General features: G+C 51.2%; 8 protein-coding genes and 1 non-coding gene across 9 annotated transcripts; 6 read left to right on the plus strand and 3 right to left on the minus strand.

Annotated features, from left to right (window-relative positions):
- Window positions 1-1,450: 1,450 nt before the first annotated feature.
- Window positions 1,451-3,001, plus strand: BDP81DRAFT_308220 (uncharacterized protein; the record flags this gene model as incomplete). Its single annotated transcript, XM_060583434.1, has 1 exon — window positions 1,451-3,001. The coding sequence occupies one exon, from the start codon at window positions 1,451-1,453 to the stop codon at window positions 2,999-3,001; it is 1,551 nt and encodes a 516-aa protein (XP_060451065.1).
- Window positions 3,002-3,412: 411 nt separating this feature from the next.
- On the minus strand, window positions 3,413-5,478 carry BDP81DRAFT_417110 (uncharacterized protein). The gene has a single exon (XM_060589594.1). The coding sequence runs from the start codon at window positions 5,460-5,462 to the stop codon at window positions 4,956-4,958; it is 507 nt and encodes a 168-aa protein (XP_060451066.1). The 5' UTR covers window positions 5,463-5,478; the 3' UTR covers window positions 3,413-4,955.
- Window positions 5,479-6,782: 1,304 nt separating this feature from the next.
- On the plus strand, window positions 6,783-8,373 carry BDP81DRAFT_417113 (major facilitator superfamily transporter). The gene is made up of 2 exons (XM_060589595.1): window positions 6,783-6,960; window positions 7,024-8,373. Exons 1-2 carry the CDS (start codon window positions 6,801-6,803, stop codon window positions 8,160-8,162), a joined length of 1,299 nt encoding a protein of 432 aa, XP_060451067.1. The 5' UTR covers window positions 6,783-6,800; the 3' UTR covers window positions 8,163-8,373.
- Window positions 8,374-8,884: 511 nt separating this feature from the next.
- On the plus strand, window positions 8,885-10,879 carry BDP81DRAFT_92796 (methyltransferase domain-containing protein). Its single transcript, XM_060596505.1, has 11 exons — window positions 8,885-9,147; window positions 9,206-9,241; window positions 9,318-9,411; window positions 9,473-9,495; window positions 9,569-9,587; window positions 9,665-9,787; window positions 9,852-9,874; window positions 9,951-9,988; window positions 10,045-10,182; window positions 10,247-10,666; window positions 10,736-10,879. Exons 1-11 carry the CDS (start codon window positions 9,121-9,123, stop codon window positions 10,797-10,799), a joined length of 1,005 nt encoding a protein of 334 aa, XP_060451068.1. The 5' UTR covers window positions 8,885-9,120; the 3' UTR covers window positions 10,800-10,879.
- A 1,011-nt stretch (window positions 10,880-11,890) lies between these two features.
- On the plus strand, window positions 11,891-11,978 carry BDP81DRAFT_t48. The gene has a single exon. It is a non-coding gene; the product is annotated as a tRNA-Asp (tRNA).
- Window positions 11,979-14,192: 2,214 nt separating this feature from the next.
- On the plus strand, window positions 14,193-15,234 carry BDP81DRAFT_445698 (Ser-Thr-rich glycosyl-phosphatidyl-inositol-anchored membrane family-domain-containing protein; the record flags this gene model as incomplete). The annotated part of the gene is made up of 2 exons (XM_060591986.1): window positions 14,193-14,470; window positions 14,760-15,234. 2 exons carry the CDS (start codon window positions 14,193-14,195, stop codon window positions 15,232-15,234), a joined length of 753 nt encoding a protein of 250 aa, XP_060451069.1.
- Window positions 15,235-16,389: 1,155 nt separating this feature from the next.
- Window positions 16,390-18,035, plus strand: BDP81DRAFT_92902 (uncharacterized protein). Its single transcript, XM_060596507.1, has 4 exons — window positions 16,390-16,660; window positions 16,771-17,560; window positions 17,618-17,680; window positions 17,734-18,035. Exons 1-4 carry the CDS (start codon window positions 16,568-16,570, stop codon window positions 17,910-17,912), a joined length of 1,125 nt encoding a protein of 374 aa, XP_060451070.1. The 5' UTR covers window positions 16,390-16,567; the 3' UTR covers window positions 17,913-18,035.
- Window positions 18,036-18,262: 227 nt separating this feature from the next.
- Window positions 18,263-19,603, minus strand: BDP81DRAFT_498224 (uncharacterized protein; the record flags this gene model as incomplete). The annotated part of the gene is made up of 2 exons (XM_060595461.1): window positions 18,583-19,603; window positions 18,263-18,449 (listed from the first exon to the last, which is right to left on the minus strand). Exons 1-2 carry the CDS (start codon window positions 19,227-19,229, stop codon window positions 18,263-18,265), a joined length of 834 nt encoding a protein of 277 aa, XP_060451071.1. The 5' UTR covers window positions 19,230-19,603.
- A 4,091-nt stretch (window positions 19,604-23,694) lies between these two features.
- BDP81DRAFT_307626 (uncharacterized protein) lies at window positions 23,695-25,273 on the minus strand (the record flags this gene model as incomplete). Its single annotated transcript, XM_060583378.1, has 8 exons — window positions 23,695-24,048; window positions 24,141-24,270; window positions 24,325-24,390; window positions 24,466-24,520; window positions 24,576-24,712; window positions 24,781-24,952; window positions 25,028-25,055; window positions 25,124-25,273. The coding sequence occupies 8 exons, from the start codon at window positions 25,271-25,273 to the stop codon at window positions 23,695-23,697; spliced, it is 1,092 nt and encodes a 363-aa protein (XP_060451072.1).
- Between the last annotated feature and the right edge of the window lie 1,305 nt (window positions 25,274-26,578).

The following is a 26,578-nucleotide window of genomic DNA, read 5'->3' on the forward strand; positions in this document are numbered from 1 at the left end:
GCCGAAAAGCGGGAGGAAAGCGCCATCGTCATCGTCGAATGTCCAAATCTCACCTTCTTACACCGCATCTCTGGCTGGAACCGGCACATTTGTCAAAGTCAGGAGATTAGCCCGAGTGCCGCGCATAGCCTTACCGTCTTAGACTTCACGTACCCCGCGCGCCTCGCCGGTACCCCGCAACCTTCATTACAACCTTGAAAGCCTCGATTGCTCTGTCCCGGCACGAAGAAAATTTTCGAAGTTATTGCTGTTGTACCGCTCTGTTGCGGTTATTGCCGGGTGTTTTACGATCCCATAAGAAGTAATTCGATATGAAGCTTGAGGTCGTAAGATTGTGATGCTTCTCTGCAAGGAGACGGCAGCAACGGAAAAAACCAATGGATTTGGAGAATCAATGCAAGAATGAGGGGTCCAGAAACCTAAACAAGAAACGGCTTGGATTTGTTACGTGCGACTTTGGGGAAGTAGAGCAAGACGCCACCAAGTCCGCGCTGCCATGTGGGATCAAAAGTTTGCTATTCATCGGTAGCATCAGTGGCACATAGCTTCATGTCATAGACCTGACACTTTGCTCACTTTTTTGAGTCTAGCTCGGTTGTCACTTCAAACCGGACCAGTTCCCCAGCTTCTTCCGATGTTGCCGCAACACAAGGATCCCTGCTTCGGATCAGCCTTTGAAGCTGCAGACTTGAGTTTGTTGGGACTGATTCTCAGCCTCATGATGGCCCCATGTCCACACGCGGGGAACATGCTCTCTTGAGATTTGCTCCCAACATTGTAACCCCTCACGGACTACTGCACGAATGCTCCTCTCAGGGTTTCAGTGAAACCTACATCGTGGGTCTCTGTAGAAGTGTCTGGGTCGTGCTGATGGGCCCCTCACGGACTTTGGGCACGAAAGAGTCGTCAGCCTTTGACTTCGTCTAGCGTCAAGGTCTGCCTCAGCATCTGACGCTGGCTCATTTTACATGTGACCGCGAGACTCCAGGTACATTGGCGATACTCTTCGACACTCAGACCAATGGTTAGTCCACGTTGCGAGGTGAATACGACCACGAAGGTCTCGTTGCTGTGACTTGCAGAATCGAATCCGACGCTGTAAAGTCTCGACCTCGTGTATGTAGCTGATGCTCTAATATGCGTCCTTTGTTGCCCCGCAGCAGACCATGCGAAACCTTCGCACCGATGGACAAAGATGCATAACACGTACGAGCTGTTTGAGTTGAGGTTTACGCATTCATGATTCACCTTGCAGAGCCGAAGATTGAGGCACAATTGGAGAAAAGTGTGATCTTCTAGTCCTTCAGAAAAGTTATAAAGACCCATCGAATGTCACGCAATTCTGTCAACTTGAGGACCAGCAGCCACACCAAATTTTTCATCACTATCAACAAATCACAACATCTTTTTAGCTTATTACAACATACTTTACCTAACTTTTAACTTCAAAATGGGTGACATCCGCGGCACCGAGAGAGACAGCAACGTTATTGCTCTTGTCGAGGCTATCCTTGGCCACAAGATCGAGAGCATGCCCGGATCTTCATCTCAGAGCACCATGGAGGACTACGAGGACCTCGTCGACATGAACAGGGACCACGAGTTCAGCAAGGATGGTCCCCGTCCCGACTCTCCACCAAAGAACCCTTGCGTCGGTGCCGTCAACCCGTACGCTCTGGCTGAAGCTCTCATTGGCCGCAAGATTGACCGTCACTCGATGGCTGCTGCCCAGATCCTTCAGAATGTTCTTCAGACCGACTATGATGAGCTCTTTGACATGCGCCACCACTCTGTTCTCTTCGCCGGTATGAGGCTGAACGAGAAGGAGAGGAAGGCTGAGATGTACGATGAGAAGGACATGAAGATTCTCAACGAGCGGGATCTCATGACTCCCGATTTCTCTGGTGTCCGCAGACTCGAGGATCTCGAGAAGGTCGGACTCAAGGACCTCAAGGAGGCCAAGGTCAAGATGGCCCGCATGAAGAACGGTAAGCTTCGCCTTGTTCTCCACGCCCACGAGCTCGGTGACACTGTCTCCAACCGCAAGGTCACAATGTCCATCAACGAGCTCGTCACTCCCTTCAGAATGCAGAAGGGCCGCTGGCAGCCACCCAACGCCTCGTGGCGCGACATGTACGACTACTTCTTCCAGAGTGTCAACAAGCGCCTCATCTCCGACATCACCATGTTCCAGCTTGGTGACCGCCGTGAGACCAACCGCCAGTTCGATGACCCCACCCAGGGCTGCTCTAGCAACAGTTGGTTCGTCTCTGCTCTCTTCTCCGTGTTCTGGTCCGACCCCAGCGCCATCAACCGCGCTACGCGCGTCCACACCCACGACAACGACAAGAAGCGCTTCTTGTCCGTCAAGTTCCACGACAAGGGCGGCAAGCAGAACAACAAGACCGAGACTGTTGATGTCAACTACGAGATCCCCATCAACAACTCTGACAACGAGCCTCTCTACTGCCGCTCCAGCGATGGCGCTGACATCTGGCCCTCGCTCTACGAGAAGGCCTTCGCCAAGTGGATCACTGGCTCCAACTCTGAGCAGCCGGATATCACCCAGACTCACTGCGGTGACCCCATCAAGGCCATGGCCCAGATCAACGGCCGCACGGCTCACTACTACAACTGCGACAACCACTCTTCCCACACCCTTTTGGGCTTGGTTCGTGCCAACAGCGTCAACAACAAGACTATCAACCCCATGACGGCTTATACCTACGCCACCGGCCGCGAGTTCCACGGTGCCAACATCGTTGCCAACCACGCCTACTCCGTTCTCGGCTACTGCGTCATTGGCGACAAGCAGTACATCGTCCTCCGCAACCCGTGGGGTGTCACCGAGCCCCAGGGCCTCACCAGCTACACCGGTCTCCTTGGCCGCCTCGAGCCCGAGATCTGGAACCCCGCCACCCTCCTCGACCACGGCGGTCTCTTCGCCCTTGAGGCTGACTCCTTCAAGCGATGCTTCTCCTGCATCGGTGTTGCCAAGTAAATGTTGCGAAATAAGTGACCGGTCACTTATTTCGCAATGGAGTTCGATGGCAGTTAATTTGGCAACTATGGTTTGGGAGTATGGGTTCATTCGTTTTATACTCTGCTTTTCATTGTGTCGCAGGCTCATTCTTGTGTCTGAGTCTCATAAAAGTTGTATCGTGTCGCTGTACTTTCCGATCAATGCTACCGGGACTGGGCCAAAGCAGCTGGCGGTGTAACGGAAAATGGCGGAAAACTCAAGCAGATTGAATGAAAAGTTGGTTTGGTACTCGTTTGGATAGCAAAATTTAATCTCAAGTTGCCAAGATTGGTATTTCACGTGTTATTGTGAATGCGTAAGTTTGCGGATCTTCAGTGAAGTGCGATGGCCCGCCATTCGTTACCCGCTTGATCGAGGCTATCTTCATATCCATTGATCAAGCATTCTCCGACGAATCTGTAGTGACCGAGAAAGGCTACGTTCTGGAGATTCAATAAGTCGCAGCCGGAGCGGAGTAATGATAGAATTTGAGTCTCGTCCACATCCATCACGAAGTGAATGTCGTCCATCGGCCGAACAACAAATGGTACTCGTGCACCGCGTAACGAGACTATGAGATCGTTCCTTCTCGCCCCGGGTGGTAGTATAACTTTCTCAAGCTCTGTGATAACATCGGAAAGTCTATCGTAGGCACCAATAGTCTTATTTTCAAGTATGCTCATCCTGTCAGTGACTCGGTTGATGACCTGCTCGCCTTCTCCGGACCAGGCAGCTGTCTGTCGCCCTCGAGAGACCAAGTGACTTTCGATTGTGTGTGATCTCATGTCTGGAATATCATACAAAGATCGGAGGACGGTTTCCATACTTTCCTCTGGGCCAGAAGGTACTTGTCTTGGGTCAATGTGGGTTCCTACACAATTTCTTCTGTGTCTGTAGAGAAGAAGCCGAGCCCATCTTGCCATGATTTTCCGACGCAACTCTGGGAGATCATCGCATCGGTTTCTGATCGCTTGAAATGAAATTTCATCGGCTCCCCAAAGTTGGAGGTCAGGTCCGGCGTGTATTATACTGCCAATCACTGAACCAATCGTTAGTAGAATCTTATTGTCGTTGAGCCAAGCCATGCTCTTGGAGGTTATGTCCCGCCGTCTTTCAGTTTCTTCATCTTTCTCTTCATTCAAAAAACTCAGAATTGTTGGAACGATGGGGCTAGCGGTGTCCAGGGGTAGTGAGTCCCAGTTGATATCGTAGGCATGCATGGTCTTGAGCCGCTGCCCTCGAGCAACTTGGCTTGCATCCCAATCAGGAACCCACGAAGGCAGCGCTTCAGCCTGACCAAGGCCAAATAAGGAAGAGAAGCCGTTGATTGAGTGGTCAACGTAGCTCAGCATATCCAAACTCTTGTGTTCCTCCATGAGGCAGCAGGCCAAATCAGTCTGTACTTCGGCCGTAGATTTGCCATAATCAACAGCCACCAATCTATTGTCGACATCCACATTCGTTGAAATCCCTAGAAGGGCAAAGATCTTGTCCCGGGGATCAGATGCTTCAAGCTGACGAGCCCTGACAAGCATATCGATAATGTGTGCACTTCTACCACCATAGTTGGCGACATTCGTGTGCCAGGAAGGTCGAAGTTGGGCCAAATCATGCGACTCTTGGTAGGCGCAGCGGGCCTGAAACATGTCGCGCACAATGTCGACTCTTTCTATGGCTCGCATGCTGTACCCATAGCGATCGTGATATCGCGGATTCAGCAAGATGATCTTGCAGAAATCGTCCCAAGGGATTCTTCGATGACCACACTGTATTGACACTTTCCTCGATACAACGACTTCCTGGAGAACCCAAACACGCAAGAACCATTGTCTTTGGAGGACACTGAGCTCAAAATCAGCCACCTCTCCTCTGAAGTGAATCAGATTCTCCTCAAGAGTGGACGGTAACTTCATGTCTTCGTTGCCATCTCGGTTTAGTGCCCATTCGCTCTGTCTTTCGAGAAAATTCCAAGCCGATGATGCCGTGTTGCTTCCATCATCATCTCCAAGGTAAATAACTGTCTCCAAAGCAGAAGAATAGATGTTGCGCATTTGATAAACTTGGTGGTTTCGCTCCGTAATATCGGTTTGGTTGATACATAGCGCGTCTGCCCAAGCCGTATTGGACGATCTCGACGACGAAGATGACGGAGTGCTTTGAAAAGGTTTCTTCCAATGTAAACTTCTTGGTCATTGACATAGACAAGCTGAGGATCACTTAGGTTCCCCCAGACATACGACAACGCTACGTACGACTGCTCGAGCTCTTGGCAAGTGGATATCTCTGTCGACAATAGCCCGCACTGAACTTCGGCATCGTGACTAAGGGCGGGGTAAAGGGTCAACACCCGAATCGTGTTGGATTGCACTAGAGGAGTATAGATAGTCGACGCATAGGACGGCGGTGAGTATGCAGGTGGATCATCTGCCGGCATGGTCATCTGATGGTGAAAACTTTCGTCCTGATGCGATGACAGTAGACGGGCAGTGAAACTTCGTGGGATACCAGGGGCTCGGCTTCTGGTTATATGGCGCGCATTGGGGTTGCATGATCGTTACTTAAGCAGGTCGCGGGCAGCAATCAAACGTCGCTTTCAATGAGTGGTCCGACTAGCTGCAGCCTGCAGAATTTCGGCTGGGGCTACCAATACTGGCTAGGCTAGTAGGATTGGGCTGAATGTGCATGCTAAATCACCTGGTAGAGTCAGAGAAATAAGTTTTTTGCTGCGCAGTGTTTCCTTCGACAATATGGGACAAGTTACAGACCAGGAAAGTTCAAAGTCGTAGACGAATGATCATACGCAATAACAATCTGGAAGGAGGGTCAATGTGCTGCTACCCTTCGAACCCCGCGGTCGCCAATCATCCTTCGATGTAGACTACCTTGTTAAAATACTTACTCAAGCGAACTCAAAGAAGTAATCGACTCCCAGTTGCATAAACTGACTAAAGCAAGTGAGTACAACTTAGCACATGTAGGTAGTGAATGTCGCGTTACAAAACCTGCAAGCGATTGATGGTATAATATCCTGCTAAAGTTGAGCTCACGCATATGGTCACGAGATGTTGCTGTTCGGAGGCGAGCTGACTTCTGGACGTCATTTGAACCAAGCGTAAATTCATAATCTTGCTTCTTAAATGGAATCTTTCGCTTCTTGGAGAACAATATGTTGTCACATGGATGCTAGTCTACGGAGCCAACGTTCACTGACACAAATGGAGACTGAGTACGGTGCGGTTAATGAAACACATCCCATAGGTCCTCAACACAGCTAAAGATGAAATCTATACAGATGAAATCTATAGAGATGATATAATTTCTAAGTATACTCCTAAAATAAATACTACATGTACTAATCAGCTTTGGGAGACTCCGCGAGGTCTTGATTCAACCCGCAGAGTGCGAACCAAATCTACTAACCTTTGGTATAGATACATAATATCCGGCGAGATGACCTTGTTGCGCAAGCAGGTGATCGCCTTCCTCCTCCTCGGCAGTCAGACTGCGCAATTATCTCTTTCTTTGATGACTAAAGAAGAACCCCTTTGGTTCGCGTGCATAGTGCAGGCAGATCTAGCCTTTAGCCTGCATCAGGCCAGTGGTATGATGTTCCGACACAAGCACAAGCCAACTGCCAAAGTGTAGCAAACACCTTGATTGAGCAGTTGAGCAGTTGAACAGCCATATATGAGCTGACCAGAACATCATCTACTCAACCAACTGTTTCTTCTTTCCGTGAAGAGAGATCATTTGCATGCTCTCGAAGTCTAGGTACCAAATGTCTCTCCACTCCGAAACTGTGAGCCTCGAGACCGTCAACCGCGGCGAACAAGAAAGCCATGACGAAGCTTCGGGTCGGTCAATTCGCCCTGCAGACAAAGGGTTGTCTGCTTGGCTATTCATACTTGCATCCTTTGTTGCTGAAGCTGTCCTCTGGGGTATGAAAGTTACATAAATAAACCCTCAATCGCTTTCATCTTAGATACTTACAGAGAATCCAGGCTTCCCATTGTCGTATGGCGTCTTCCAAGACTACTACTCGAAACATCCTGCCCTCAAACATGACCCAAATATTGCCGTCATTGGGACCGTCGCCACCAGTGTCTACTATCTCGGTGGACCACTGGCAACACCCTTTGCGGCCCGTTTCCAAGCGTGGCAGCGACACATGACTATCGTCGGCTGGTTAGGATGTGCCTTATCCCTCCTGATAGCCTCATTTGCGACTTCGGTACCTGGCCTCATTGCAACTCAGGGGTTTCTCTACGGTTTTACCTTTCTCTTCGTCAACTACCCACTTCTTCGGATGCTCAATGAGTGGTTCATCGAGCGCAGAGGCCTTGCGTATGGAATCATGTCGACTGGTGCTGGATGTAGTGGAGTTGGCTTGCCGTTTCTTCTAGAGTCACTCCTTACGAAGTACGGGTATCAAACAACTTTGCGAGCAATGGCGGTGGCACAATTCGTCACTTTACTTCCCATGGTTCCCCTCATCAAAGGGCGGCTTCCAGCCTCGAGACGGGGTACGCTGAGGAAAGGCGATTTCAAGTTCTTCAAAAGGCCTCTGTTCTACTGCTTTGCCTTGACCAACTTCCTCGAAGCGCTTGGATATTATATACCCGCACTCTTCCTACCAACATACGCAACGTCGTTGGGTTTCTCGGGAACGATGGGTGCGCTGATTCTGGCCGCGAACAACCTCGCTACGATATTTGGCCAGCTTGTCCTCGGCTATATCACAGATCGTGTCAATAACGTTCTCATCCTCGTCTTTGCCTCCTCCTTTATTGCTGCAGTTGCGACCTTTTCCCTCTGGGGCTATGCCTCGTCTCTTGCACCGCTCCTCGCCTTTTCTTTGGTGTTCGGATTGGCGACTGGCGGGTTCCCGTGTTTGTGGAACAAGTTCGGATCGGCCCTCTCGGAGGATCCGGGGCACGTATACAGTTTCATGGCCTTTGGTAAAGGTGTCGGCAATATTTTGACTGGAGCGATCTCTACACCGTTGGTAATGGGCTCTCTCACACGTAGCTATGGTCTTGGTCGGTTTGCGCCGTTGATCTTGTACACTGGATCGATGATGTTGGCATCATCGCTCGGGGTCCTTAGTGGGCCGTTCATGCGGCAGGCTGACAAACGATAGGTGTTGCTCATATTCATTTATGCGCCGCCTTGTTTGTTACTCCAAGTGAGGCTAGTTAGGCCTGCATTGCTACCGCAATTTGCTTGCAGCGTGACTAGATCTGGCCCGACGTTTGAGGCATGGAACTTGAAAAGGGTGATTGGTAATTCAGTATTAGTGTCATCACAATGATAGACATTGACAATTCTACATCACTACAGGCTTGAAGCACAACATAATGTCGTGCAAAGATTTTGCAGGTTCCTTGGAAAAACCATCGACGCCAGCAATCACACAATTAGCTAGCTGGCCCCAGCAGCTGAGCCCTTCAACGCCAAAAAAACGTGGTGTAATTGTGGAAAGCTGCAGAAAGATACCAGACATGGACAAAGATCCGAGGAATCGAGTGGCTCCTGGCTGACGTTTCTCAATTGTTAGTCCCATGGGGAGTGGGAGCTTCCTCCCGGCTGTAGCGTAACTTGGCCCGGCCGGTCCGTATGGGTTATCGCCTCACGCCCGCAAACACAACCTATCACACGTGTTGGTTGAGACAGGGGCCGTAGAACACTCCGCTTTGAACTCTGGGCGCAGAATTATGAGCCAATTATGAGCCAATTATGAGCCACTATGCGTTGTGCAAGCCTGTGCTGTTGGTGCAGGTGCAAGTTCAGATGCCTGTTTGAGAACCGATTGATGGGACTTTACTCCGCCGATAAACAACAAGTCCGGCACTAAGAACGTGTTGGAACTTGGGACATGCCTTTCCTGCGTGTGATTTATTTAGAACGCACGTTCCCCTTCTCTTCGAAGTCCCAAGCTTCTGTGCCTCCGACTGGACTGCCCTTTCGTCTTGTGTCACTTAGTTATTGACTGATCTGCTACGCGAACCCATTCGTGCTTGTCGTTGGACGTGAAATATCTGGATTATCATTCCGAAACCCGAGTAGCCTTTCCAGTAATACCGACTCATCTCTCAGGAATGCAGCAAATCGACCCCCCTCAAGCCGTAAGCATGCTTGGCTATGTGCTTTCGATATCACAACTAGCTGACGACGACAATGCAGGATATCGAGGCAGACGATGGAATTTCAACCGGAGACGTAAGTTATTGGCATGCTTTTTCAATGCAGTATCCGAATTTCCAAGACCTCGCTCTAACGCTTTTATCTGTCCAAGCTTTACGAAGACTCCTCGGTGGCTTCACTGAGATCAAGTATTCTGGAGCATGAGCTCGAAAACGGCCGCACATATCACTCCATGAGCTCCGGAAGTACGTCTATTTTCCCAGTGAGCTTGAACTACCGTCAATGTATTGACTGTGTTCTTCCAAGAATACCAATACCCGAATGATGAGGTGAGTAGCTTCATGGTCGTCAGTCTGGCGCATTCTTGCCTCAGCAGAACTTGTTCACTGACATCATAGTCAGAAAGAGAATGATCGTTTAGGTATTTTAACCACACATGCGTATCCTGAGCTATGCGCTATGAAGTCTGTTACTCAGCCACGATGCTCATCAATGCAGACTTTCAACATCACATCTGGAAACTCACCTTAGGCGGTGCACTCGCAACTGCCCCTGCTCATAAGACTGCGAAGCGTGTCTTAGACATGGGAACAGGTACTGGTATCTGGGCTTGTGAATACGGTTGGTTTCTTTCAGTCCGGCGCTTCAACATCATCCCCTGGCTAATGGAAACACATGCGCAAAGCGGACGAGTTCCCATCTACCAAGGTAAGACTATACTTGTTCCCGAGAAGCTTGTGGATCTTCTTCCGAGTCGTTGATCATTATGCTAATACACCAATAGGTCATTGGCGTTGACCTTAGCCCCATCCAACCAGAATGGTGAACTCTAGCTATATTTGTCAGTACCAATGCGCCGCCAGACTAATTCGACACAGGACACCTCCAAACTGTGTATTTGAGATTGACGATCTTGAGAAGGAGTGGACCTGGGCTGAGCCGTTCGATTACATCCACTGTCGTACAATGGAGGGCTCATTCGCAGATCCACCAAGGATCATCAGGAAGATTTACAAGTAAAAGAGACCATCACAATCTAATTGCTGATCCAGTACAAGTACACGCTAACGCCGCAGCTAGAGCCCTCACGCCCGGCGGGTGGTTCGAGGCCGGAGGCTTCGTGCTTCCCATGGGCTGTGACGACGGCACCGTCCCCAAGGACTCGGCTCTCGCCCGCTGGCACGATCTTCTCGCCGAAGCCGGCGAACGGTGCGGCCGCTCCATTGAGAGCCCTTCCAAGTACACAAGCGCCATCGAAGAGGCTGGCTTCGTCGACATCGTGAACAAGCATTACGTTTGGCCTCTCAACTCATGGCCCAAGGACGAGAACCTTAAAGAGATCGGCCAGTGGCAATTCGTTAACCTTGACTTGGGCATCGAAGCACTTTCGATGGGTCTGCTGACGCGAGTGATGGACTGGACGAAGGAGGAAGTCTACGCGTTTTGCGCCGAGCTCCGCAATGACCTGAAGAAGAAGGAGTACCACGCCTACTGGAGGGTGTAAGTTTCTATCCTCGATGAATTACCTCAACAATGTGTTTCTACTTGTTCTTGTGCTGACACTATTAGTCACGTTGTTTACGCCCGCAAGCCACTGACTGAAGAAACTCCCGAGGAAGCTCCTGAAGAGTGATGGGGGTTATGACTGCTAGGCCTCGAGTTTCAATACTAAGAGACAAGACAACAGGCCATACTAGCTGTAGTACTTCGAAACCGAGGACATGTGGGTATGCTCATGTCGCCATTTAGAATTCTGGAACCTGTCCAGATAAGTGGTTTCGTTCATGAGTAGTCATAGAAGGTAAAGCAATGAAACCCTAAGAGACTCTGCAATCAATCCGAGACACAAGATTTCTCTTAGAAAAAAGATATTGCTCTGAACCAAAGCCCCGACTGCGGCTTGACTGACCATGACCTTTGAAAGAAGTCCATCTTTGTACCTATGTATGTAGATGAGCTGCCTTTGAGCTTTGTCGGTACCAAAGACTAATGTCGCCTGATGAGGACTGACCATTTGTCTATCCCATCAACTGCTAGATAGCGTCACCATATCCGTCTCCAGTCTTTCTCTAGTTTGCTCTATTTCCCTTGTATCCGCCTATGAATGATCTCGATAAATATAACGACAAAAACAATAATCTTGAAGTAGATTAAACTTGGAGCAAGACTAGAGACTGATGCAGTGACGCTATCTAGTAGTTGATGGGATAAAATAGAAGCTTCTCATCTAAGATAAGTGTTGGATCTCTGAGCAGTCGGCAGAAAAGGTGGATCTGGAAGGCGGTATGGGCACTTACAAACGACCCCTTACATACCACTTCTGAGAGGCCGTGGGCTCTGCCCACAACCTCCTCCTTCCACCTGAGGACGCAGCAATAATAGACCATTATTGACACTTCGTTCCAACCGTACGGTTGCCCTGCTGACGTGTATACCAACAATAAGGTACGCTACAACGTAGATTGTAGAAGCCTAAAGCAAAGCCACTAATACTCATAATAGCTATTTATAAAATGCAACGTCGATAAATAAAGTACGCTCGATAAGGTGGGCGCTTTTCAACTAGTGAAAGCCTGCCCTCGCTACTATAACGAGAACATGCGATGCTAAAAAGTTGAGAACGATCCCTATGTAGCCACTGCACGGACCACCTCTTGAGCCTATATAGGTCCCAATCCAGCCTCCCCTGTCAACCAACTATCACTGGATGTAAACATCCACCAATCCCCGATAGTCTAGTGGTGAGGATATCTGCTTGTCATTGACCTTCGAAGATACGCAGGGGACCGGGGTTCAATTCCCCGTCGAGGAGTTATCTTTTGCATTTTTTGCAAGAGAGGCATCGCATCAAACACTTCATGGTCTGAATGTTGTTTTAAACCCATTTCGGGAGGCTCCCGTCCGATTGGAGTGGTGCATCTAGGCCTGGAATGCATGGAAGGAGGCATGAATGGCCTCTCCCTAGGACATTATTCACACATTTACACTCCTTCTCACTGGCAATCGCATATCGAAAATCAGACGAAATCACTCTCGGAAACGTATTAGAGAGGTATGAATGAAGAAATATTTGTGTCATCGAATTACACAACAAGTTAAGCTGCTGACCACGAGGGTATCCGTAAGTCGGAAGTCGGAGAGTTGATGCGCATCCCACCGGAACCGAGGTCGAACAGAGTCAACAGATTGGTAGCCAAGCTCCCGCGCTCCCCATCATCGGCTGAAAAGATGAGATCGTTTCTTTGCCCGTGCCTACCAATTTTCCAGATGAAATGACTTGGTACAAAGAGACAGGATGTACGAGCGTTTCCCGCTACCCTTGATCAGAATAGTATGGTCTGAAAGACGCAGGCCTTGAGCTGTCGAGAATACTTTAAGCTTGTTCCTGGTGTGAGAAGGGACCATGTTTGCCTCCTGCAGTCATCCACAAGTTCAGTAAGGCTTCGCTGACCGGGGAGCTTGGCGCGCCAGCACGATATGGTTGGTCGTTTCGGCTCTGTCGAATTTCGCTACGAAGCGGATAAGTGTGATGGCAGCACACGTGCAGGCTTCGACAAGCGCTGTGTAAGTCCGTAAATGCGTTGTACGTGATACAAACTGACTCTCATAGTCGTATATACACAACGGCGAGCCGCTCATGATTGATATTGCAATTGGCACATTGTACGGCGCATGTCTTGCTTGTTAATTCCCCAAATTTTGCCTCATCGCCAAGACGGAACAAAGGCAACCCCTCCTTTTCTTATAGCGGATCGTGGGCCCGCAGGCTCCAAAAGCCCACCTCGCGTTTGTTCCAGTCTGAGACGCGTCTCCTCGTTAAACCCGCCATGGCAGAGGAAATGAGATCCAGCAAAAGGAAAATGCGCTGGGTCCCTATTTCCCATGCTCTGCTATCAAGTTGTCAGAATCTTGGTTCACCTTTTATGAAGTCGATCTGAACGACATTGGCAAAACTCCACGTCCGAATGAAAAACAAATCTCTTGCTGCTTTCGCCCGTAGGCTCATCCATCATGCGTCTTCCCAATTTCCCATCCTGCGGCTCCTGCGGGGACTTTTGTCATTTAGGCCGGGGGAGAAGGGAAACAAGCAGTGAAACCGATCTTCCAGAGGGTGTCGAGATTGCGGCGCGGGTAACCTTTTAAAGGTCATGACATGGACGGCGTCCGGATCGGTGCAAGTGCATTTGCCCAACTGAGTCGTTTGCTTTGTTGAAATGGGTTGACGCCACGGGCGCCACGCCGCAAAGACGCTGTTAAGAAGTCGGGCGCCATGAAATGGGAAGATTGGAAGCAGGAACACACTCGAAGTTCGCCTGGAGGATCGCGGGATGGCGCTTGAAGGTTGAAGTTGGGTAGGATGCCACACACCCAATCGAAGCCCCTGCCGACTGTCGGGCGCCCAATAGACTGTGAACGAGTGAAGTTGCGACGCAGTCAGCCGTCCGGTTTGGGCCAGCAATTCCCCCTTTTTTCTCAAAACACCACAACACAAACCAGACCAGAAAGTGGTGAACCAAGCAGCCACCAGAGGCCGAGCAGCAAAGCCGGGCTAAACTGTGCCGCAAACTGCTTAAATGCTCTCGCTTAGGTTGACGCTACGTGAGGCCACTCTAACCTCTCCGAGAAGTACCATCCGTGCCACGGTCCTGTCTTGAGTGACATGCCCGCCATCGTGAACCGCCCACCTGGCACCGACAGGCCCCTTGCGAGTAAGAGTAACTGACTCTCTGGGCGGCTTGCCAACGCCGAGGCGCGCCGTGGACGATAATACGAACTCGCCTTGGCTCCGCGTCGTTCGATGGGAATTTCACGGCCGAGAGGATCCGGGGTTGACTCCACCCCTTTTGCGGCGCGGGTGCAGCTGATGCCTATGGCCAATTTCCCGCATCCTCGACCTCCCAAAGAGCACATAATGGCCGCGATGCCCCCCTAAACTTGCTACGGACTCTCAGGTTTCCCTTTTGCTTCCTCACCGATCCCAGTCACTCTTTTACTACTATCCGGATCCGAAAAAAACTCCACCAAAATGCGTTTCTTCTCCGTTGCCCTCGCCATTGCGGCCCCTCTGGTTTCCGCCATCGAGTTCACCAGCCCCTCGGCCAACTCCACCGTTGCCAAGGGCAAGAGCTACGAGCTGTCGTGGAACACGGTCGACACTGACCCTTCGACCTTCAGCGTCTTCCTCGTCAACTTTGTCAACTGGCCTCCTTCCTACGTCCTCTTGGCTCAGGACCTCGAGACCGCCGCCGGCTCTGCCTCCATCGACGTCCCCTGCTCCACCCTCAACACTGACGGTTACCAATTGTGAGACATTCTCTTTCTTCTTTGTTCGTTGTGTCTCTGGCTCTTGCGCCGTTATTTCTTCTCTCTTGTCAAGTTGTCTTGACTCTTGAGTCTCGAATTCCCATTTGTACCCCTGAATTGTGCCCCAATTAGCCTGTTCTGGGCAGGGGTCAGATTTTGACGAGTCATGCGCTGCAACGGTCATTTTAAATGAACATCGGGGTGAACCACTCCAAAACAGAAGAATGAAAACAGGGGGTCAAATAAGAATGAAGCCAAGGGGAGGATGGCTAACCCGACATCCAAACAGCAACGCCATCAACGGCACCAACGTCTACGTGATCTACGCGCAGACTCCCAAGTTCTCCGTCACCGGATCCGACTGCACCGATCCCACCACGCTGCCCCCGGCTTCGCCCTCCACCTGCGCGCCGCCGAGCACCGTCACTGTCACGGTGAGCAAGACCCTTTCCAAGAACTCCACCGCGACGGCGACGGGCGGTTTCTCGGCGGCCCAGAGCAGCTTCATCACGACCACCGCCGCCGTCCCGGCCACCACTCCCGATGCCCCCGTCTTCCATGGCACTTGTCCTGACACCGTTGGCTGGGCCTCAGACTACCATCACCCCGTAACTCTTACCAAGCCCCCCAAGGCCCCCGAGGTCACCGGCGCTCCCTACCCGACCGGCTCCTTCAGCGCCAAGCACGACGAGGAGGTGACTACCATCTACCGTACCACCTACCTGCCTTTGGAGTTGGCCCCGACTGGTGCTTGCAAGTGTTAGAGTACCTGACACGACAAACATCACTGACAAGAACTCTCTCCACGACTGACTAACAGACGGCCTTGATGTGAATTTGTGGCCGAAACCTGGAAACGGAAAAACCGGGAGGAAAAAACCGGGGAGTAAGAGGTTGCAGCTTGCGTCGTCTCCTTTGAGGCAAAAACTTTCTTGGACGTTGGTGGTTTGGTGTAGCACTTTTTGGGCAGCAGAGAAAGAAATCGAAATGGGGGTTGCGAAGTGAAGGCCGATCCTCGATATCACTTTAACACCCTCCCCTTGAGCCCTCAACTCCGTCGCATCACCCCTACCGCGTCTTCTTTTCTCTTTGTGTATGCGCTTTTACTTCTTAATGTCTAAATGTCTCATGACACCACAAAAAAATGATATCATCAAATCAACTCACATGGCATCACATGACCCAGATCCAGACCCTTGACATGCGCAATTGCAGAGTCCGGAAACTTGCGAGAGTTGCAAAACAGACAAACACAAGCAACCCCAGCAACGCCAATAATAGCCCGCGCTGCCGCAGCTCCGTGACGCCAAGCCGTGCCGAGATGGTGGAGACGGACCACTTGCGGCGCCGTCCGATGTCACTCAAAACCGATCCCACCTCATGCGCGCCAGTTATAACGTGCGGCCTGTTGGTGTTTGGCGGTGGTCTAGCCAATGCCTCCAACTTGACGAGCGTTTTAATAGCATCCTTCCCCTGGATGTTGACTACCTTTTTCTTCCCACTGCCAACAATACTGCAGGGTTTCCTCCATACCCGGCAAGTTGGATCGGCGGACAACACGCCTAAAGTTGAAGGTTTTGAAAAAGATGCCCTCCTAGGGCCCGAGCACCCAGGGCAAGTCCCTGTTGCACCAGTCAATAGAGCTTCATGCGGCTCTAGGTCTCTCGATACCACGTTCTACGGCCCGGGTTCACGTCCACGTCACCTTGCAAACACGGGGAGGCAGAGCCAGCTAGCCTAGTCCAAAGTAAGCATGTTCTTGTATTGCGGACACTGGGGAAACGCACTTCTGACGACATCCGATTCCATATGTCGTTCCCATATGTCGTTCCTCCCTTGGGTGATATGTGGGACTGTAAGTGTCCGGTTCCCTCTTTTTCTCTTTTCCCCGGACTGTTCATCATTTCATCTCGTCTCTCACTTGGTTCGTGACTGTTGTCGTTCCTCTTGTCTTTTTTCATTTTGATAGAACTGAAGCTTGATGCTTCGTGACGTATCCTTTTAATTCCCTTCAATTCATTCCTTGCTGCTGTGCAGCCCGATCTTCGCACGTATAAAACTGTTCTTTTTGTCTTTCCTTGATTTGCTCGAGAAAAGATGCGTTTCTCTTCAATGGTTGCCGTCGCCCTTTTGGCACTTGGCGAGACTGGGCTCTGCGATCGCCAAGAAAGGCAGTCAAAGCTGTTCTCTGTAAGTCGTCCTACCTAGGCATCCCACTACGATCTAGAGATCAGATCATGTCTTGGAATCATTCATCGTTCTTCTTCCATTACCGTCTCTGACATAGCTTGCCGTCATAGGGTAGCGTCGCCGGCCGCGCCGCGGTCCTCGTCAGACAAGAAGTCGAGAAGCCCACGGTCGAAAAGAGACAAATCAGCTTCGAGAATGGAGGCATCAGTATCGGCGGCGCCGGAGGACTCCAGCTCGGCGGGAAGGGCAAAGGCAAAGGCAATGGCAACGGTCAGGCTACTGCCGGCCAGCCCGGCACAAATGTCGCTGGCAACCGAACCGCCAACAACAACGCCGGCCTGACTATCGGCGGCATCAACCTCGGAGGCGGCAACGTGGGGACTACCGGAGGGACTGGAGGCACCGGCAACAGCGCATTGGATGCTTTCCTGAACGCGGCCAACGGCAAGAAGAAGAACAATGGCACTGCTAATGCGGGCGAGGGTGCCGCTGCGCCGGGCAAGGCTGCTGGTGGCGAAGGACAAAAGGCTGGTGCTGGTGCTGCTGCCGGTGGTGGAAAGCAGAAGGGCGAGGGCGGCCCTGGTGTTAACCCCGGTGAAGCCGCCAAGGCTGAGCAGGGACTCGGAGCGAACCCCGGCGAGGCCGCAAAGGCTAACGAGGCCGCGAAGGAAGCGCAGCGGAAGGGTGCTGGGGCCGGGCTCGGGGAGGCTAAGCCGGCTGGCGAGGCTCCGCCTGCGAATGCTGCTGAGGGAGCCAAACCTGCCGAAGGAGCGAAGCCAGCGGAGGGAGCCAAGCCTGCTGAAGGAGCTGCCGAGGGACAGCCCAAGGCAGTACAGGAATCTGAGCAGTTCAAGGACAACGCCGGCATCACTCTCGGTACTGATGGCCAAGCTCAAAACAGTAAGTTCTCAATACCGCAAAATCCAGATCTCTTGATGGGCTAACCGTGGATCCTAGTTGGAGGCAATCTCGGTATCACGAAGGGCAGCGATGGCAGCACATCCGTCGGCGGCAAATCTGGTAAGACGATCTCGCCTCTTTCCCCTAGCTTGAACCTCACTGACGGTCTCTAGGTATTAACATCAGCCCTGGTGGTGCCCAAAGACAAGGCAAGGGTAAGGGTAATGGCCAGCAGCAAGCGACTCCGCCGCCTGCTGAGGGACAGCCGGCTGCCCAGCCTCCAGCAGCGGCACCTGAAGCTCAGCCGGCGACGCCTGCGGCTCCGCCAGCTGCTCCAGCCGTTGAAGCTTAAGAAAATACTCTGCGGTTATGTAGCACTCTGTCACGGTACGATAATTGAAACGAGTGGCTTACTCTGGAGGACGGGCAGTGACGTATTGTCTTGCTTGACCTATTGGAGACTGTCTAAGACGATAGGTGTGGCCGTAAGGGACAGCTCCGCGTTCGTCATCGGCTCGGAACGACATGCCATGCCTATTGCCACACCTCTCCTCATACAATGAGAAACAAGCTTTTCCAGTCCACAGATAGCTACTCATGTATGCCAGCCATTTGAATGATAATCGACATTCAAATATCACCCCATCTTTGTCATGCCTGCGTTTGTGGCACCGGAGCTCCTCCTCCAACGGCGACCTCAGATTAAGCCATGGAAGCTTGCGACTCGTTGACCTCGCGGCATCCGCAGCCTTCAGGGCAGTTGGACCCCAACAAGTTGCGCAAGCGAACGCCCTTCTCGGTGAAGAGCATCTCGAACACCGGCTTGCAGAGCTCGCAGCCGCAAGCGTACACCGTAGTGCCCTTCTCCTTAAAGATCTTGCAAAGAGTGCTGTAGTTTCTCTTGTGCATAATCATCCACTCAGCCAGATCCTCGTAGTCGACGCGACGAAGGGGCACAACGCCAGCGTGCTGAATTGGGGGGGGGGGGGGGGGGGCCAAAGATGGGGACTATCGCGTAGTACAAGTGGAGCTCCTTCAGGTTGGGGAGCACCATGGCAGCGTGGACGTGTTTGTCGAAGCCCTGGGGGAGCATGATCTTGAACTTCTGGATGCATTCCATGAACTGGAGTCCCTCGGGAGTGGGCAGGTGGAGTGCCATTCCGAGGAAGTCTGCGTAACGCTGGATGACTCTCATCTCTCCGCCCACGAATTTCAAGCCAACGACGAAGTCATCGGTGGTGGGCAAGACCCAGGCCGTCATGAGAGATCCGACAGCCATTCCGAACGGGCTCATTGTGGCTCTGGGGAGACAGCGGTAGGTCTGATGGACGAGGGCGCAGGACTTCTGGTTGAGCTGGGAGGCCATGCGGATGCGAGAGAATCGTCGCTTCATGGCCTTGACGTGGTCGAAGCCGCTCTCATTCATGTCGGTAAGAACAAGCTTCGAGGCCGTGTCCTGCTTGTATGCGATACCCCAGTTGAAGGTCGTCTCCTTGGACGCGGCATCGGTGATGAGGGCGTCGACGATGTGCAGGATGATGTCCATGGACAGAGAAGCCGGCCCAGTCTTGCCAGAAGGAGTAGGCTGGATACCCTTGGACAAGGAGATGGGCTTGGAGGACTGGGTGCCTTGGCGGCCCTTGTTCTTCTTGTTGTTGCCAGGCATCATTCGGGTTGCCGGTAGGAGAGGGACAGTTTGTCGAGTAAGGTTTGTGTGAGAAATTGGTGAAAAAGGGAAGTAAATGGCCGTCTTACCGGTCGTTTGCTGGATGTACCCTTGCGATAGGAGCAAATGAATGATACTCCTGTTGGTGGATGGGAGGGGAAGAGTCAATCTTCTTTCCTTGCAAACGTGGAAAGAGTAGAGGAGAAGATCTTAGTGTGTGGAAGTAGCGAAAACGGGGAGAGAATGAGAGACTGATATCCTCCATATGATTTGGTGAGTGAGAAAGCAAGTGAGACAATCTATGGATTCAGGCAGGCCGCAGGTGAAGCCGCAGAGTAGTTCACCGCCCTATCACCTGAGAAAAGAGGTCTGTTTGTACATACCATCTCACTCCCGTCTTCTCAGCTGCCTAAGTTCATCTTTCGTCCAGAATACCTTAGCAAATCTCTCTTAAAGTGAGGTAAGGTAAGGTACCTCAGTGCCTCTTTATTGCCTCCTTTTGGTCTTTTGTGCTTGGTATGGTCCTGCCTGTTTTGATTGAGACCACTAGGCTGGTGCCTTCCTCTTTTCAACCGCGCTGACTGCACCTTCCCATCCTACATGTAGGGGCTGCCGATACCTCACCTACCTTACCTTGCAGCACCGCAGTGCTGCCTTGGGCCCTCTCACCCACATCAACTGGAAAGCTCCCCCACTCTGCCCTTCTCTTCTCTCTCAAGGCTGTCGTCAGTCATATCACCCCGGAACCTTGGGTCTATGTTTGCACGGGGGTACCGGTTTTCTGATCAAGTCGAAAGCATCGGTGGTCGAGATATCGGGCAATTCAACCCCTTCCCAAACACTGTGAGAACGGCTGAGCATAACTTACTTGTCTTCCCGTGCAACAGACTTCCGTCGTCGATACCAGGACAAGCTTTTCGGACCGCTACGAACCAATCACTGCCTTACTACCACACTAGTGACGAGACACCATCAACATGGGCGCCGCCGACGAGAATACCCAGGCGCTTAGCACTGCAACGACCAAAGCCGGTGCAGAGACTACTGTCCCCACACTCGATGAAGCTGCCACCCTGCCTTTCGAGCTTGTCCTCAACATCATGGACCATGTCGTTCTATACATTGAGAGCATGGATTCTCTGGAATTGAGTTGGGAGATGAAGAGACGATAGTCAAGCTCTCGGCGTCTCATTCGTTCTCGCAGAAGCTAATCTGAATCCTCCGAATATTTCACACCGCCATCGCTTCAGAGGTATTCGCACCCTGCTCCAAAGCAGTCAGAAAATCAGATCCATGGTTCTTGGCAAATTCTACTTTTTGTATCCACAGACGCAAGAAGAGAAAGATGTCTCCAACTACGTCTTGATCAATCCGAAAAAAGACCAATTCCAGGTCGCCGACCCCCTTGCGTGGGATGCCGTTGGGCATCCTCGTGCGGCACTCAAACCACTTGTCGAGCGCATGAGCAAAGTTGTTACTGGCAACGGCAGCTTCTTTGCGCCAAGCAACTCCAACAATATTGAGATCTTACAATCTCTCTCCAGCTTGCGTCGGGTCGACCTAGAGATTGGAAGAAAGGAATATCTGGCATTGGTATCAGAGCATTCGGAGGCCGGACTCGTTGAACTGGAAGTTGGATCCGGTAATTGGAGAATTCACACAGGTTTGTTTCCGGATCTTGCAGCATGGGCAAAAAGACACAAAGTTACCTTTCCTGCTATATGGCAGCCATTCAAGGAGAGAGGAGTTAGCCTCCTGGGTTGGCGAAGAGAAGAGTACTTCGGCGGGAAATGGGGGGTTTTGAGTAAACAGTTGTGGCTTAACACTTATTCGGGTATTATTTGTATGAATCTCTGCGAGGACTTGGATGACTACTATCTTTACTGGCAATGAGCCCATGCGGGGGAGGTTGAAAACGCTCGGATTATTCAAGACGTTATCTAAGAGTAGTCATTCGGTGATTGTTAGTCAGCAGGAATCAAAAGTTGCCCACTGACGAGGACATCGGCCTGGGAGTTTCAAGTAATCATCTCTCTCTCTATGATAAGGATATCTCATTGATGGGGGTTGTTCTTCGATTGGTGTTCCTCGTGTCATGCAAGCTCAACGGGATGTTCAAGTCATACCAGTCAATTTTTCCTTTAGTTCTTAGCAGCATTTTGCGTCATTGCAGGTCTTGTCGTTCATAAACCATACTGTGCATCGTGTAAAAACTTAGGCAATGAAAGGCATTCAATCAAGAATTAGATGAAGATGGAAAAACCATCCAAAGTCACGGGCTGAACTTCTGTAGTATCTCCGTCGTAGGCCCCATTGATACATGCGTAAGTACAACCAGACTACAAGCCGGGGACGTCTAGTTACACGAGGCAACTTACCTTTTGATCAACATAAGAATTTTACGACGGTGCGCTGGGTGCTACTGTCGCTACGCGGGCCTGCCCTTCACACAAGGCACATCACTGTAGTGAATGTTTACATATACGATATGGACGATTCGGACAATATAGGCCGATGACCCGTCAATAGAATGACCCAAAATTGTTTTCGAAAATGGTAGGTCCTGATCCACCTACGGAGTGTAGTTGCGAGGATGGGCAACCTTCCTACTTCTCTAAATCGAAGTATGGCATCGGTTTAGCCGACATATTGGGCTCACTAACAGACGCAAAGTATCATGGGCTCGTAAGTAGTAGGATAATCATCGTCAAATACATATTTTGATTAACGATGATACGTTCTGAGATCTTGTAATTTTTGGTGATTGACTGGTTCGAATGTGAACATGGAGTTACTTCAATTAGCCCGCCATCTCATCAGATATCAACCAAAGATCATGGTTGTCGGAGGGATTGCAGTTGAGACTTCAGCAACCTGCCCAGGGTACCTTTTCCTGGAAGCGCAGCTCTTCGATACTGTCTGTGGCATGGGTCCAGTAAAGGGCGTATCCTCCAGTCGTAAGGTTTCAACAGTCGTGGAATGGACTTGGCCACCTGTTCATGCTCTTGGATTTTATTTCTTGATGTTTCGGCCGTTTATATTCCAAGATAGGTTGCGCTCGGGTCGCGCTATTCGGGGAACTAAAGTCGAGGCTTTGCGCCGTGCATCAGAAGTTTGCCCTGTCCCTCCTTTGTCGTTCAATGACTGCTCGGGGCTGGAGATCTAGGTGTTGCCGTGTTCCCAAGCAAATCGTCATGAACTTTGAATATTAGAGGATAAAGTTAATCGGTTCAGCCCAGCTGTTTACTCAAGATAACCTTTTCTATGTTAGGCTGATGGTCGCGTATTGATAGAGGGTGATTTGGGGTCTTCCAGGATATGGCGAGTGAAATGCCGGGCTTCGTTCGATGGTGTCACGCCAAGTGCGCCACTCTACCGACCCAGGCCGGGTAATGCTGTTCCGCGATCATGACGCGAGGAACCCAGCACTCAGGGGTCAAAATTCTGCTTTTCCGTCTCGTCAAGGTCTTCAAAATTCCAAAGGGCTGTCCTCAATTCATATGCGTTGCAACGAGAAGCGAACAACATAGAGACCGGAAATCTTGGAAAGCTTGACTCCGTATCGGTAGATGGAAAGTTTTCTGCCTACAACAATATAGACAGAGTATTACAATTTACAAGGCAATTTTTGACCAAGCTCTATGCCTGACGCCCCTGGATGGGTAAGGTGCATGCACCACTTTGCTCGTCATCTAAGGCGCTACACGATTCACGAAGCCTGCCGGATCGAAACACGACCGGGCAGGAGTCGACGTTGGCAACCATCACAGTCTTAATAACTATCATATATCAGGTTGCGGGGATTCTTACTCATGAACAACACATCATGAATGTGAAGACCAAGATTTGAAGAGATCGCGATGTTATCCTGCAGGATACAAGGACGAGGTGTTGTTGTTCCATCCAATCAGGTGTGTTGCGGATCTGCGGGGTGGATCCCTCCGCAGTCCCGCTTTCTTCAACCTCCTATCCATCTACCGAGTATCAAGAAAACCGAGAACCTTCCTCGGTTCAGCTCCCAGGATGTTGTTTGCCTATCTCGGCAGACCTGAGTACCCCGCAAGCCGATGTTGACCTATAATGCAGAACACACGTGTTGAACCGTGAACATCGCCCATCACTGGGCCATACACTGACAGCGTGTGGCACTAGGCCCGAACCCTGGCATGTTCGACTCGTGGATTCTGTGCTCTTCCGAACAGCGAGAAAAAAAGCGTTGACGCCCTGAGAGCGTTGAGATTTGAACCAGGACGCGATAACAATCGCTCCAGAGAAGAGGGCTAGAAGCTTCATCTGTGATCACACACCCGCAATAACACTGAGGGGCGAGTGGACATGACGTATTAGTGTTCCTCATTACTAGAGCTCCAACGCCTTTGAGGCGGGCTTGTCGACTAATTACAAGCTGATCGTTTACTGTACATTATCTAACATGGATCCCATGGAGTTTCTCTCGCCGAACCAAACCCTACGCCATCCTCGAGATCTCAAACGTAGTCGTGACATGGATACTTCCGGTATTACCTCGTACCTCCTCATCCGAACGCTTTGCCGAAACAGACACGTCGTGTAGGCTCTTCATTGTGCGCTCCTCGCTGTTGTTGTCGATTTCGGTCCATCCCATATTCGCGGAGCGGCCGTCTTTGGTCAGTTTATCGAGGCGATGACTGCTGCTCTTCGCGCCAATCGTGACAATGTGATTAGCCGATTCTTGGCCGCCCGTCTTGGAGCGGTTCTTTGACGTGCGGGAACGCACGGCCGAAGCGTTTTTGGCGATCCAGGGACCCAGGACCGGGGCGTTGACGGCTAGGATTGCGACGAACTGTCGGGGGTGGGAAAAGGCCGGGGTCAGTGAGGTGAACGAGACCGGAAAGGGAGAGGGGGCAATGCAAATTGGGTGAGCGTGGGTCTTACTGTTTCTCTGATTGACCAAATGATGCCCAGATTGATCGACTTTGCATCCTGCAGGCAGAGGATGCACCTGAGAAGGGTAGCAATGATGATGAAGATACCTGTGCAAAGCCACAGAGAGCAGATGATTTTCCTGTCCATCATCAGTAACTACTCCAAAGCCCAGTTCACCGCCGAGCTGACTTACTTGGCCATTGGCATCTGAACCGACCATAGCAACGGTATTGGGATGTACAGAATCATCATGTCGGTTCTGTCTCAAAGTCAGAAGTCTTCCCACGATAACACAGAGTCATAGGGTCTCAATGTGTCCACTGGGGAGACGTACGCGACATTGGTAATTGCCAGTGCAATGTAATTGGGAATGTTCAGCGCACATGCGTCTGTATCCAGGTCAACTTGAAGGTCCATCAAAATCGGGTCAAGAAAGAAACTAACCACCGGGGTATGGGTAAATCTGCCAGTTCCTGTGTACTGGCATACACTTTGTCATGATGACAAGGACTGTGGCAACGTTACACAAGACACACGCTCCAGCAGTTATCTTCACCATCTTTTGCTGTTGCAGGTTGAGCCTATACCCCATCGAACCACCACGTTAGCCGAACTTCGCAGAATGTGAGGACGAGGCAATCGATCATACGTGAGTCTTATGTACAGGAACAGCATGCATGCTTTCAAGCACCAGATGAGGGTAACGTAGAGAACCCATCCTGCCAGAAGGCATTTGCTCCCAATGACAATTGACTGTTTCTGTTGGTCCGAAAGCGTCAGAGCAATCGCGTCGCTCATTCCGGTGATGCTACCATATCGACCTGAAGCGGAGAGAAAGAAAGTTAGACTTCGATCCGATCTCATGAAGTAAGGGGGCTTGTCAATGGAATCCTCACCGATCATCTCAAGCATCAACAACTCGCCCTAGAAACCAAGGGTCAGCTCCAAATTCTATTTTTGAAGCGGTCGTGCGCTGGGCGGTACATCCTTACCGTCCAGAACAACACCGCGATGGCCGCGAAATAATCATCTCCTTCCCAGTTGGTCCCAACAAGTCTCGTCCGATAGACGATGCGTACCAGGAGCACGAGCAGCCCGATGGCATACTCGGTCCAGGCCTCAACTTGGAACGGCGTCGCCATGGTGTGTGCCGGTGCTGGTGGTGGGGGAGTGCCTGGGTGGGAAGATGCGGGCTATGCAATTGCGGTGGTCTCTCATCCGCAAGTTTCGCCCCTCACCTCTGCAATGTAATGTGGCCTCCCTTTTCAAGCCAGGAAGCAAAAAGCTTTTGCTGGGGCCAGGCATGAATTATACAAAATTCCCGCTGTCCAAATTCAGTCACGCCCTAGGCGCGTGTCTGCCAGTTCTGGGATCTTGGAAGCAGAAAACACTATAGAACCAGGGGGTCAACTAGGACCTTGTGGTGCCATGTTGACACCTTGAGTTGCATTCCGACATCCTGCCGTGGGAAAAAGGGGCCTTTCGAACAGAATCCCCATCCGTACCTGAATCGTGAAAGACGTCTTTGGGGGACTAGTGTCGGGGCTCGCGATATAGATATGCGCCTGTCTTTGCAATTCTGAGGCTGCAGCTGGCTGGGAAGCCTGGGAAGGCCGTCCTTCTGCCCACCGCCGGTGGGGTTTGCGGTTTTGGTGGAACGTTAGTCGGGATGTCAATATTTTGCGACCCCTGCGAGAGGGACCTTTCCGAGTGCTGCCCAAGACGTGACGCGCAGTCATATCTATCATGCGTTTGTCGTTCCGCTGCAGAATGTCTCTTTGTTATTTCCTGGTGCGAAGACGTCTCGGTGCGCCATCTATTTAGCGTAAAGTCAGTGCCCGGGGAAGTCAACCGCCTCTTTCTTAGCTCACTACCGTCCTCGTGGACGCGAGACATTGGATTGATAGCCATGTGAGATAGAGTCATTCGGGACTGGATTGACGGCAAACAAGGCAGAGGCGACTTGGAATAGTGAAGGTAGCAATTCGGATCTTCCGACATGATATTTCGACTCATGATGCAACCACGGCTCGACACTACTCCAGGTTGGGATTCGGAGCCGCAACTAAGGTTGTAGGGACAGACCCCATCGATTCCAAGGACTTGACCGTTTGGGAAACGACATCTGCCCATTGCTTCTTGTCAAGCATCCCTGTACTTGCATATCAGCATGGCATTTTGGCTTGACCCTAGACCATCTTCCCAAGATATGGCCTTGTTCCTCCGCTTCGTGGTGTCAGTCAGGTTCCTATCCCCTTGATGTGGCTTAAAAGCATAGTGTCGGATTGGAAGCCCAATTCGGCCGCGAGTAAGGGCAGAGCATGGGCCACCTCGAGGGAGTACGATTAGACCTCGACTACCCACCCAACCTCCGGTTGGAATCTCCCTTTTACTCCTTACGCAGAATCAATCAATACAGAGATATTGATACTTCGTCACCCCCAGGA

The sequence above is a fragment of the Colletotrichum phormii genome (assembly GCF_030913505.1).
Source record: "Colletotrichum phormii strain CBS 102054 chromosome Unknown BDP81scaffold_2, whole genome shotgun sequence".
Taxonomy (NCBI): Eukaryota; Fungi; Ascomycota; class Sordariomycetes; order Glomerellales; family Glomerellaceae; genus Colletotrichum; species Colletotrichum phormii.

Bases quoted from the DNA above. Each gene is read 5' to 3' on its own strand.
- BDP81DRAFT_417110 (XM_060589594.1), bottom strand. From the start codon at position 5,462: ATGACCATGCCGGCAGATGATCCACCTGCATACTCACCGCCGTCCTAT.
- BDP81DRAFT_417113 (XM_060589595.1), top strand. From the start codon at position 6,801: ATGTCTCTCCACTCCGAAACTGTGAGCCTCGAGACCGTCAACCGCGGC. The intron at 6,961-7,023 runs GTATGAAAGTTA...CAGAGAATCCAG, and splicing joins TGCTGAAGCTGTCCTCTGGG to GCTTCCCATTGTCGTATGGC.
- BDP81DRAFT_92796 (XM_060596505.1), top strand. From the start codon at position 9,121: ATGCAGCAAATCGACCCCCCTCAAGCC. The intron at 9,788-9,851 runs GTTGGTTTCTTT...ACATGCGCAAAG, and splicing joins TATCTGGGCTTGTGAATACG to CGGACGAGTTCCCATCTACC. The intron at 10,183-10,246 runs GTAAAAGAGACC...CGCCGCAGCTAG, and splicing joins ATCATCAGGAAGATTTACAA to AGCCCTCACGCCCGGCGGGT.
- BDP81DRAFT_92902 (XM_060596507.1), top strand. From the start codon at position 16,568: ATGCGTTTCTCTTCAATGGTTGCCGTCGCCCTTTTGGCACTTGGCGAG. The intron at 17,561-17,617 runs GTAAGTTCTCAA...CGTGGATCCTAG, and splicing joins TGATGGCCAAGCTCAAAACA to TTGGAGGCAATCTCGGTATC. The intron at 17,681-17,733 runs GTAAGACGATCT...GACGGTCTCTAG, and splicing joins ATCCGTCGGCGGCAAATCTG to GTATTAACATCAGCCCTGGT.